Raw genomic sequence first — 12,178 nt, 5'->3', positions numbered from 1 at the left:
AGGGACTTTAAGGTTTAAGTAGAGTGTGCGCGCAGGTGCATGCTCGCGTCCTTGCATGGTTTTGCCTGTGTGGCCTGCTGCCGTCAGCTGAGCCGCGTCAGTCATTGAGCCTACGGCAGAAGTAGGTTTCTGGGCCTTGCTGGCAGTAGCGTCGAGTCCCAACAGAGCTGCAGAGCCTAGAGAGAGAGAGAGAGAGAGAGAGAGAGAGAGAGAGAGAGAGAGAGCTTGTGAAAACCAGAGCTTGGGCTTCTTTCCTTCATTAACCCCTGTAATGAGGACAGAGTCAGTGCGGAAGGGTTTACGTGTACGTGAAAAACGATCTTCAGAAGTTCAGTTCAAGGAAAAACATGCATATAGATGCTGCTGAGGGAATGTGTTTAGCTGTCAGTCATTTGGTTACACCTGTTCATTTCTATATGCAGGTTCAGGTGCATGTATGAATCTGTACCTGACTGTGTGCAGTGTTTCAGGTCTTTTGGTTGAAATGAAAGCAATCGTCTTTGGGAAACGCTGGGATATTTCTGCAGTGCTTGTTATGTTAGTATGTTATGTAATCTCAAACAGTCTTATAATAACATGCCCCGATTAAGAAATACATACTACATATAATATAAATTAGATCTGATTCTTAGTTTGAACAGGCATTAAGTAACACATTTCTGCACTTAGTGCCGCCAGTACATTTTAGTCAGTAATAATAAAGTATTAGGATGTTCTAAATCCTGCATACCTACGTGTTTATCTACAGTAATGCATGTATGCAATAATGCATGCGATGGAGATTGGACAAGTTGTGAACTCTCTCCGTGAGCTCATTCCACCGTGTCCATTTGGATATCATATTTCCGACTGTAATGCAAGAATCTAGATCAAGTTCCGACCCCCACTATACTGCTACATTGATGCTAACATGCTGGTCTCTTAGTATCTGATAGCTGTTATTTTTAGCTCCATCCTTTCGCCTTTGGGGTTACCACAAATCTCCTATTTCTCGGCAAACTCTTAACCCTGCCAGTTTCTATGAAGATTTGATCTAGTTGCTTAGGAACCAGCAAACCTGATGTGATATCATAGCATGGTGGGATTGTGTAGCTTGGTCGGTCTTAGGAGAACAGAGACGAGCCATAAGTGGCTTAGGACACAGACACGGCTGGCCTATTAATACTTTTGAGCTGTGTTTACACACACACACACACACACACACACACACACACACACACACACACACACACACACACACACACACACACACACACACACACACACACACATTATGTAGGACCCCAGCTGCCAGCCTTGAGCCTGCTGAGGCCACTTAGCATGGATAGTGACACACACCCTTTTTTGAATGGATTCATTTAGATTTCTGCTCATGCATCGCTGGCCATTAACTGCAGGCACTTGATGCTGATTACTCATTTCTAAGGTCGGTTGCATTCTATTATTCAGAGTCTCATTACTCAGACCTTGTAGTTTGTACCTCAGGGGGTTGAGCACAGGGAAATAGTAGCATTCTCACATTAAGCGCTAATGCTAATGCTAAAGCTAAAACACGCATAAAAAAGGGGACACTTACCCAAAGTGGTATAAATGCTTACAGAAAAGGTTTTAAAATGGAAAAAATATGCAAAACAAAGAGAAAAAACTGCTAAAGAAGAGGAGCTGGCAAACAGTCAATTAACTTCCATAAAGTTAGAAGACAAAAAAAACCATGAAATATTTTAAATCATTGGTAAATTAAGCAGCATAGGCTGATATGCTATTTTTGTTCTCTAAACTGAACAAGGTGGAACATTACTTGAGTCCACACTTCTCCTAAAGCATCATATCATATCATTAAGTTTAATGCCATGGTGGCCATGTTGCTTTAGGGTTAATGGGATCAGCCTGTCTACTTGTTCGTCCCTTCAATGATGAAATTATGCTAAATTATAGAAAAAAACCACAACACTGTTACATGTAAGTTGCTGTTTGCTGCCAATTAATTTGATTTAATTTAAAGAGGTTATGCACTGTTCATCTCCTTTTCCATTATATTCTTATGTCAACCCTCTTTTACATTTGGTATTAAAAAACAACATAATAACGTCTCTTAAGGTGAGGTAGAGGTTACTTGTAGGAGTGATGAACTACTTGTTCACTATCTGCAGTGCAGCTCTCGCTTCTTTAACTGCATTGTTGGCTTGTCCTTCTGCTTGTTGGCAAGGCAAAAGAATCTCTTATATCCTTTTATCGTCATCTTCTGTTTCCTCTGCAACCTCCTTTTTCTCCACCACGCCCCCTTTTAAAATTTTCTCTCCACCCATGACTGCATCTGTTCTATTTGCATCTTCATATATTATTCATCCTCATCACCCAGTTTTCAATCCCCACATCTTTACGTCCTCTGGTCTTATATGTCCTCTCTCCTAACTTTTCTCAGTGTGTCTGTCACTTTGCTGGCAGCCTTCCGCTGTTTTCTTTTTTTCATGGCTGTCTAGTCTTCATTTAATTAGCACACTCGACATGCATCCCCAAATCCAAGAGGCTGCAACATATGGCATTGCTCTTTCTGCCCCCCCACCCTCCCTACCCACCCTCCTTTTTTTTTTTTGCACATTACTCCATATTTGCTTTGTTTTTCATTGTTTTAATTGTGCCTGTCTCCTTTCTCCCTCTGAGTCTGAATCCAGCTCTGCAGTGACTATAGACAAGGTGCTACATTAGTGATACTTACAGAACGCAAGGACAGCAATTATGTTATGCTCATATGCAAAGCATTAGATCTTGTTATTCGCTGCGGGATGTATTTAATGTTGATGATGTCACCTTTTCTGTATATGAGGATCGTGGGAAGCAGAGCCCCCATCTGCTCCTGCTGTTCTGCTGAGTCACAGTTACTCAGCACAGTGTGGATATGTGTATTTGTTGCTAGTACATAGTCAATTTGTTACTGTGGAGTGTAGTTTTGCATTCCCAAGCAGAAATGCTAAGACTATACTGCTGTTTTTGTGTGTAAACAGGCAATATAGAAGGCTTTTTTGTCAGGCTGTCTGTCTGTCCGTCTGTTTCCTTCTGGTTTGGTAAACCAGTCTGTGTGTGTGTGTGTCTTGGTCCACCAGTGAAGAGTGACTGTAGCAGATTGGAGAGCCTATTGTAGTCAGAGGATCTGCTGCCAAATTAGGATCGATGGCAGACGTTTCCAGCCCTGGCAGACTGTTCAGGACTTAGTCACACCACAACTTTATCACACGCACACACGCACACGCACATGCATATACATATACATATACAGTCTGACTCATTCACTTCCTGAGTCACTCATTCTCTAATCTGCCTCAAATGAATCTGCATTTGAAAGATTGGATTCCAGCTTCATGCTTTTGGCTGCTTAAAGAGTCGGACTGACACATATCATCTGTCAGATTAGATTTTGTCTAATGTGACAGAAGATATATCTTATTTGAACAAAGCTTATCCAGGCCAGCTGGAAGGCAAAAATGCCGTGCTTTGTTAATAAACACCTCAGAAGTTTTAAAATCGCAAAAGATAAATGTTAATGTGTGGCTAACAGAACCAAACCTTCAGAAGCAAAATCTTTGCATCCTTTATGACCAAGAGTTGTATTTAATGCAGTAGTGGGTAGTCAGCACAACTCACTACACTTATTATTATGCATTTTTTTAATGGTGTCATGAATGTTTTTTAAACCATCATCAGAGCCTGCACTATTGCTCATTGTTCTTTATTTCTGTCTATCAGCATCAACTTCAAAAGGTCAGAGTTTAATCTGCATGTTATGCATTATAGAGTAGTGCATGTTTGTCTTTCCTCTATTATTGCAGTTAAAAAAGGCTGAAGTTACATTTTAATTGGAAGCCATATTGGAAGATTTGTTTAGCCGTGGTTGAGTCAGTCAGACTTGGACTGACGACTTATTTGTTCTTGATTTATTGGTAAATGTTTGTTTATGTTTATTGCAAGTAGCATATTGGGACCGCATCCTTATCCAGCCTCGTTTTGTATAATAATTAACCTGATTTTGAATCCTTGCCACAGGTTTTATTTTCTTCTGTTAGTTGAGCAAAATAAGACATTTCAAAGCATTTGTCAGAAAAAAGTATGATGGAATTTACATTTTATGGATTAATTGAGAGCGTGATCAGCAGGTGAATCAACCATGAAAGAGTATTCCATCTCAGCCCTCAAGTTTGTTCTGCTTAGCAGTTAGTTAGACTGCTTCCTCGCTGCTCACTTAATTGATCCCATGGCACCCGCTTACTTAGGCTCTAAAAACCTGTTTTAGCTCATTAATTCAGCATACATTCGTATTTTATGCATCACACACACGTGCTCCTGCACGCGCACCGGTTTCCCACTATTGGCTGAAACCAGTAGCTTGAAAGAGAAAGAAGGAGGAAAAACATCTTTACACAAATGAATGACAGGAAGATGTTGTCAAATTTAGAAAGACGTGCATCAAACAGCTTCACAAGAAAGTTTGCTTTCCCCCTGTGGAGGCCAGAAACAGTTACACAAGCTGTTATGCAACAAAGCATCCAGCCAGGCAGGCAGGCAGCCTGCTGCTCTGGTTTGAGGTGAACGCAGTAACACCAGCGCCAACTCAGCCTGCTGCACAGTTACTTGGCCCCACATCAATGCTGCTTTTTGTTTCTTCTGTTTGCTTTCCCCCCGGTTCTTCCTGCCATCCCTTGTTCCCCGCTCCTCTCTGTCAGTTCACATTCAGTTTCTGGTGAAACTGGGCTCTTTGCGTTGTGCTGATTAAATCAGCGGGAGGTCACGTGTAAATTCACCGTCAGGGTACGGACAGTGTCCTGATCTCTGTTAGATCACTGTCTCTCTGTCCTTTAGTCAGGTGGCTCTGCACTTCTCTGCGTCTCCTCTGGGTCTACGAGGACATTAAGAGGTGATTAGAAGAATAAGGAAATTAGCTTTAGTTGTTTCATGTGAGAATGTTTTTGGTGATGCTTTATTGCTGCTTAAATATTAAAGCTTTGTCAGTCAGTGTCATGGTTTTTTTTTCTTCACATCAGAGGCTCTGAATGATAGAAACAAACACTTTACCCTTTGTTGTTTCTGTATATCCATATTTGTGTCAGAGCATCTGTCAGTTAATCCGTCAGTCTGTGTGTCTGTCAGTTCCATCTGTCTACCCTCCCATCTTCGGTATCCTTACAAGGAAAGTTTTTTTCAGAGCAGCGTGAAAGGCCCTGTTGGCTCGCTACGGTCGATTCAGCACCACAGACAGCTCCTCCTCAGTCTGAGACGTGGCATTTCCGTGGGCTGGATTATGTTGACCTCACCATCTATTGTGGTGCAAAAGATTAGTGGTTGAATCTTCTTTTCTTCTCCTTCTGCTCTTGTTTCTTTTTTTTTTAAATTCTGGAATTGTAGCCATATGTTTGACTAAGTTTGTTAACAGAGAAAGAAAAAACATTTTAAAAAGTACCCAAAAATGAGGTGCAGGAAGGGTACAGACTCATTTGTATTTTTGTTTTCTTTTTTAATTAATTGGGATTATTTCTGGTTCATAAAAGTCATTGAATGATCAAAATCACAAACTCCCACCTATGCTGATGTGTTCAAAAGCCAACAATATCAACTGAGTGACTAGTGATGTGAAATCAAGAGTACGAACTAAGTGAAATTTAAGCAGAATTCAACCTCCTGTTACCTAGTAGTAAATACAATTGCATGCAGCCTCACGTAGTTGCACATTATCGTCTCTATCTATGATTGGCTGTCAGAAATTCCCACTAAAATGTGACAGGAGCTGACAGGTGTGTCTTCCACCTGTCAGCTCCTGAAATCAGACAGAGGGACATAAATAGGCGATCCAAATGAGTAGAGCGAGAAGTGTTGTCACTGATCATTTGCTACCAGCATATGATTCACGAGAGCGGATGGAAAGTGAGAGCCAGGCAGATGCTTTGATTTAAATGTGTGTGTGTGCATTTTTCCTTGCCAAATAAGCATTAACACTGTATATGCCATATGTTATGTGCGATCTTATAAAAAACAGGATAGATGCTATGACTCACAGTAGATTAATCTGCATACTTAAACTGTTTTCATGTGTTTTTTAAAGTTCTTTTGAGTCCCAGATGTTCCTACTTAAGCTTTACGTAGGCGAATTTAGGTGAATACATTTGCATATGTTTAATTTCAATTGTAGGTTGTTCTTTTGTCATTACATTTATGTGCTTCAGTTCTCTTGATTCAAGGTAAATTGAGTCAATTTCTTTTTTCATTTGTGGGATTTTGTACTGGCTGTGTCCTCTTCCTGTGATTATTAACCAGCGCCACCGTGTGGTGGCAGTTATTTCCCTGCGTCAGTTTCTCATCCACCTTTGCTGTGATGTTCTGGACATTGCATTAGCTGCGACACCGTGTAAGACCAAAACCTGCAGGTTTCCCCAGATATGATTTGTATTTGTGCTGAAAGACAAAATGAAAAGCAAATAGAAGAAAGAGCGAGGAACAGACACGTCATGGAGTTAGGTGATTCTACACTAGATGGCGCAGTGGCGACATAAAACAGCTTCATAATGGCCTGTTGGTTGTTTTATGCACGATGATCGGGAGCTGGAGGCTTATTCTGCAAGGATTTCTCTAACTGTTTTTTTTTTCCATTGTGGAAAATAAACAAAACTTGCCCCCATTGTTATATAAAACACAGTGATACCTATTAAACTGGCCTGTTAAGCGTGATAGCAGTGGACAGTAAAGGAAGAAGTTCAGGGTCAGGCCCATAAGGCCCAGCAAAGAATAAGCTGACATTTTTTTCCTTACTGGTGCTGAGCTGATGGGAAGATTATGAAATCTCCACACTCCTCTGCTCTCCTCTCACTGTTTTAGACTAGATTAGATTTAGATGAGTCTTTTCCTCCGGTGCTCCGTTTCTCTCACCCCGGCCTTGTTTATAGCAGCAGTAGATGTTGTGTAACTGTGCTGGTTCTCTGGGAGAAGGGAGCATCAGAAACATCAAAGTGGCTTGTTTTGTCATTGGGCTCGGATAAGGGCTCGGAGCAGCAGTCAGGAATAAATCTTCTCCGCTGCCCCCCCTTCTGTTTGCTTCCTCTCTAACTCAGGGGATTTGATGATTTGGTTTAATCTCTCTCTGATTTTCTTTTTGATTGTTTTCTTTTCCTTTTGTTCTCTTCACCTTTACCAGCTCACTCATCTCTTCATCATCAGTTGATCCATCTTCCTGAGTGTTTCAGAAAAGCGCTTCTTCCTCTCGCAACATCTTTTTTTCACCATTAACCAGGTCATTTGCCACAAGGGCGTGTTTCTGCATTTGTGTGAATGAAGCAGATCATATCATACTATGAGCAAATCATACTCATAGTAGGTAAAATATTAATAATGGAGCTCTCTTATCACCATGTACGCATTGTTGCAGTCAGTGGCATGCATCAACCATGCAACAGTGCCTTAAGGGCATCATCACCATGGCAGCTATACTTTTACTCACCAGTCTCAGTAGACAGTTTGTGTTTGTGTGTTGCTCATTAGCTGCCCCAGATGAAACTCGTCCTTATCTTCCCGTCCTTATCATCCCTGAATCCTCATTCTTTCGCTTATTTATCTTATTACACTCTGCTTTTTCCCCTCCGTGTTTGCCCAGTATTTTTGTTGTTCTCAGGTTGATATGCTTCAAATATCCTAATTTCAAACAAGGGTCTTTGTTAAATAGCAGCAGTCCTGGCTTAAGGACTCAATCTAACTGCTTCAGAGCAGCAGATGTATACAGATATATAGAGCCCTCTGCTCCAGTCCTGCACAAATTGATTGGAACAACAGGATGTGCGTCATGCCAATAAAGATCACAGATTTCAAAAGAGCCCAAGTTTTAAATCGATGAGGCTCAAACGAAGAGTCTTAGACGTCAAAAGAAAAATCTTTCCATTAGAGATGAAACAACTAGTGGATCAATATTTGCACTCAACATTTTGCAGTTGTAGCTCCTCAAATCAGAGAGCATTGTTGGCTCATTTTCTTTTATATAGTGTATACAACATAAACATTGTTAGAATAGCTCTAATAAAGAAACTTTTTTAGAGATCATAGATTTGTGCATAAAAATGCATATATAAGAGTCATTTCTACAGTCTCTGGTATGGATGAACACACAAAAATATACTGGTTCATATTGATTAATAAACAGTTGTGCAAATGCAAGGCTGTATTAAACTAAAACCATCAAAAGAAATATTTGTTTAAAGTAATTTTTCTGTGTTTAAAAAAAAGTGCAAAGGTGCTGAGACTTAGCATGATAATTACTATAATTGCATGCAGTACAAGAGGGCAAAAGGTAGAGGGCGAGGACAGTTTGGCAGTTTTTGCAAAAAGGAGAGAGCCACATGTGTTGGTTTATGTTATGCTGTCTGTTATACACCTGGAGACAAAATCTGTGTGGTTGCACTTTTTTCTTGTTTTTAGGGACGTAAATGAGAAATACACAATATAGCATATGGTGAGCCCATAGGATGGCAAGTCCATGTCGTGCTTTTGGGCTGTGCCTGGCTGGCCTCTTGGAGTTAGATGAGGTGCTTTGGGCATCTGGCTAGGGGACCTCCTTTTCACCTCCTAGATGAGATGTTTCAGGCATGTTCTGCTGGGAGGGGGATGCAGAGCAGACCCAGGATACTCTGGAGAGGTTATTTCTCTCAGCTGACTTGGGTTTCCTGCAGACATCAGTGGTCAGAGTGCTTGCTGCGACCACACATGCTGCAAGAAGTTAACCACTGAGCCCATACAGCTGATAGGGGACACTGCCACAGCAGCTGAGAGCGGCTCAAGATGGCTTGCAGGTAAACCCTAACCTTGTCTTCACCACTCAGGTAACCTTGACACACCTACTGAAGGGTTCCCAGGAAAGTGAGCACTCTCACCACCTCGCCTGTCCTTGATTATGACAAGAAAGCCATTACATCCAGTTGCTTCAGCTTATAGCAAAGCATCTTTGACATTTGTTTCACCCTGTCAGATCAGTAGTTCAAATTGCAAAGATATCATCAGGACTCAGAAGCTCAACATCTCTCATCTCTCTCTCAAAAACAAGGTCACAATTGTGTTTGATTATCTAAACAATTGGCAATTCATTTTCTTTCAGTCAGCTCATTAATTAATTGACCAAGCAGCATGCGTCATTAGAGAGTGACTGATGTAACGTAGGCTGTGTAAAGACAAAGAGAGATGCGTTCATTGGAGCATCACAGGTGACAGATTCAGCTTGCTGCAACTAAACACGAGTGTATGTGAGACCAAAGTTTGCCTGAGCCTGAAGCAGCCAATAACATTATCAGTGACAAACTTTTCAGTAATCGCTGTGCTTTCAAAGTAGAAGTTGTGTTCAGTGTACTGTAAGCACAAAATCTGATATCACTTCGAAAAAAATGTGAAAAATACTCGAATTAAAAAACTTTACCTTTAGAGAAGTGGCCAAGTCGTCAGCACTGACGCACTTGGGAAATGTTTCCGGCATCTGTATCACGCCATCTTGTTAGGAAGTTAATCACCAGCGCTATCAGGGGACATCAGGGAACAAAGCAATATGCACTCTGTTATGAAACTGGAGTAATATCATTTCCACACGCAGACACACACACACACACACACACACACACACACACACACACACACACACACACACACACACGCACACACATATGCAGACACACACACACACACACGCACACATATGCAGACACACACACACACACACACACACGCACACATATGCAGACACACACACACACACACACGCACACATATGCAGACACACACAAGCATTAATTTAAAAAGTTAAATGAAAGTGATCCATACTCCACAGAGAGCCTGTGCCTGAGATTAAACTTGTTTTCTATCTCCCCGCTGGCTCATCTGTGGGTCTACGGGGGGTAAAGCAGGACAACTCCCTTCTTGACACACACAGACGCACACACAGAATGGCCTCTTTGCTGTTTATTTGGCATTTTGCTGATAATGCTGTTACATCATTTGTGACTTTCTTTTGGGGCACTGATTGGTGGCTAATGGGAATCTAAATGGATTCTTAGATGCTAATTGCCATGAAAATGCAATAACTGAAGCTTTGTGTTTGTGTGCTAACTTCAGGCGGTGTTACACTTGCATGCAGCCTAAACTATAATAGCTCCTAATAGGTTTTTGGTAGGAGATTTGTCATACTAGATGAATGAACTATTGTCTTCCAGTAAATCCCTTTCTGACTGTACCGTTTCCAGTGGAGAAATATCATTTGGAATATTGATGTCTTGGAATTGAAGTGTGATGGTTGGCCTTTGGGGTGTAATTAAAGTTATTTGAGCAATTCACGCAGCGTTTAGATCAGATATGGAATTAGCTGTTGACTAAATCAAATAGGAAAAAAATGAACGGTGGTGTGCTTTTCATCCTGTTTGTCATCATAAACAGCCCATTGCTGAGGTTTCTTCCTGGTAGAGAACCAGTGATCTTACAAATTAAAAAGGCACATAACACCTGTCTTGTGCTGCAGCTGAAGATTTGTGAACAATGTGTTTATTAGGCATGTCTTAATGAAATGGTGTCCATCTGTAGACAGCCTTAAAAAATAATCCAACACTAACTGTGGTGTTAACCAAATCTGTGGCTTTGGTTTTAACTGCACATTAGGGAGCTCATCAAATAATGACAGCGACGCCTTCAGAGTCCTTTTATCCGTAGGTCCGTCTACCTCATCCATCCTTCTCTTTGTTATTCACCACCATTTATAAGATACTGGCCTTCATTTAACCCCACTTGCTTCTCTGGATGTCCGGTGCATGAGCTACGGTGCATCAACAAATTAGTGAGTCAGCAAGGTCCCATTATAGTTACTGATAGACTGATTAGGTGCAGAAGCAGCACAGCGCTGCTGCTTGGGGACTTGTCGGGAACATGGACTGTCTATAAAGAGGTTTGGCGAGCACACAAAATGAACCAAACAAAACCAGCACGCACACACCTCTGGTGTTCTTCACAGTCCTCGGGCTCAGTGAATGTGCCCCTTCACCCGAGCACAGGCAGAGGAAGCCAGTGTTGTGAGCATGCACAATGCAGAGTATGTGAGTGGCTCTCGCAGTTTGCAATGTATACATACAAACACTATCAGCAGCTTACAAGTGACTAAAGTAGACTATGTGACTAAATTTGCCAACATGTTAGCAAATTGCTGTTGTCAGAAAATCTCATTTTCCTGAATAAAACGTTGAGCATTTATCCAACCTTACAAAAACTGAACTCTTCCATCTTTTCAGGTGTCATGCCTGCAGGACTTCTTTGGTGACGAGGACATCTTCGTGGCTTGTGGACCAGAGAAGTTCCGCTATCAAGATGACTTGATGCTGGATGAAAGTGGTGAGAAATACCTTCTCTTACATTTCTATCCTCACGTTTCCTATTTTATTCTTCCCTCCCTTCCTTACTTTCTATTTTCTATCAAATTAACCAAATCTTTTTTTTTAAACCATTAGTCATTTTATAAGCACTCTTTAAATGACCCCAACTTTGTTATTGTTACGGTTTGACGGGGAGAACTCAAGCGCAGGACTCCAGAATCAGCTATACACAATAATTTATTTACAGAATCCACCTTGTGTATTTACAGGAAGTGCAGGGCAGTGCTATATACAATTAAGTGAGCGACGGGGCTCTGGGGAAATCCAAGGGGGTAGTCACGCGTTCTCCAACTCTCCACACTCACGGCCACAGGTTCACTCATCCACACTCGACACAAAGAATCACACGGGGAGGGAATCCAGGAGGAGAGACGGGGAGACGAGGAATAGTTACACAGTTCACTTCTAAACATTTGACTTAGCTTTGCTGTAGACTTGACTTTCACTAACGCGTGGCAGACAACGATCCAGCGAAGAACAGCAGTCACCTCCTGGCTTAAATGCTGACCGCCCTGATTAGGCTCAGTTGTTTCCTCCCACCGAGGGCGTGAACCCACAATGACAAGAGGAGAGAGAGAGAGTGGAAGTTGGAGAGAAAGATAGAAAAAACCTCAGATCAGCTGGACACTGATCCTGCTGGGTGTGACAGTTACTATTTGTGCTAGAGACAAAAGGAAAATACTTTTGGAAAGAATAGAAGATATTTGGTGTATCATGGCAGCACAGAGCTGTCATAAGGTACTGCTTTCTGAACA

General features: G+C 41.6%; 1 protein-coding gene across 3 annotated transcripts in view; it reads left to right on the top strand.

Annotated features, from left to right (window-relative positions):
- dclk1a (doublecortin-like kinase 1a) overlaps positions 1–12,178 on the top strand; it is a 47,614-nt gene that overhangs the window by 4,482 nt on the left and 30,954 nt on the right. For all 3 annotated transcript variants that reach the window (XM_080867486.1, XM_080867487.1, XM_080867488.1), the window contains exon 4: positions 11,283–11,382. In XM_080867486.1, the coding sequence (XP_080723612.1) occupies positions 11,283–11,382 (100 nt within the window). The remainder of the gene's footprint in view (positions 1–11,282; positions 11,383–12,178) is intronic.

This window comes from Rhamphochromis sp. 'chilingali' (assembly GCF_963969265.1).
Source record: "Rhamphochromis sp. 'chilingali' genome assembly, chromosome: 19".
Taxonomy (NCBI): domain Eukaryota; kingdom Metazoa; phylum Chordata; class Actinopteri; order Cichliformes; family Cichlidae; genus Rhamphochromis; species Rhamphochromis sp. 'chilingali'.
The sequence above is the reverse complement of the archived record's forward strand: the minus strand, read 5'-3'. Positions and strand labels throughout refer to the sequence as shown.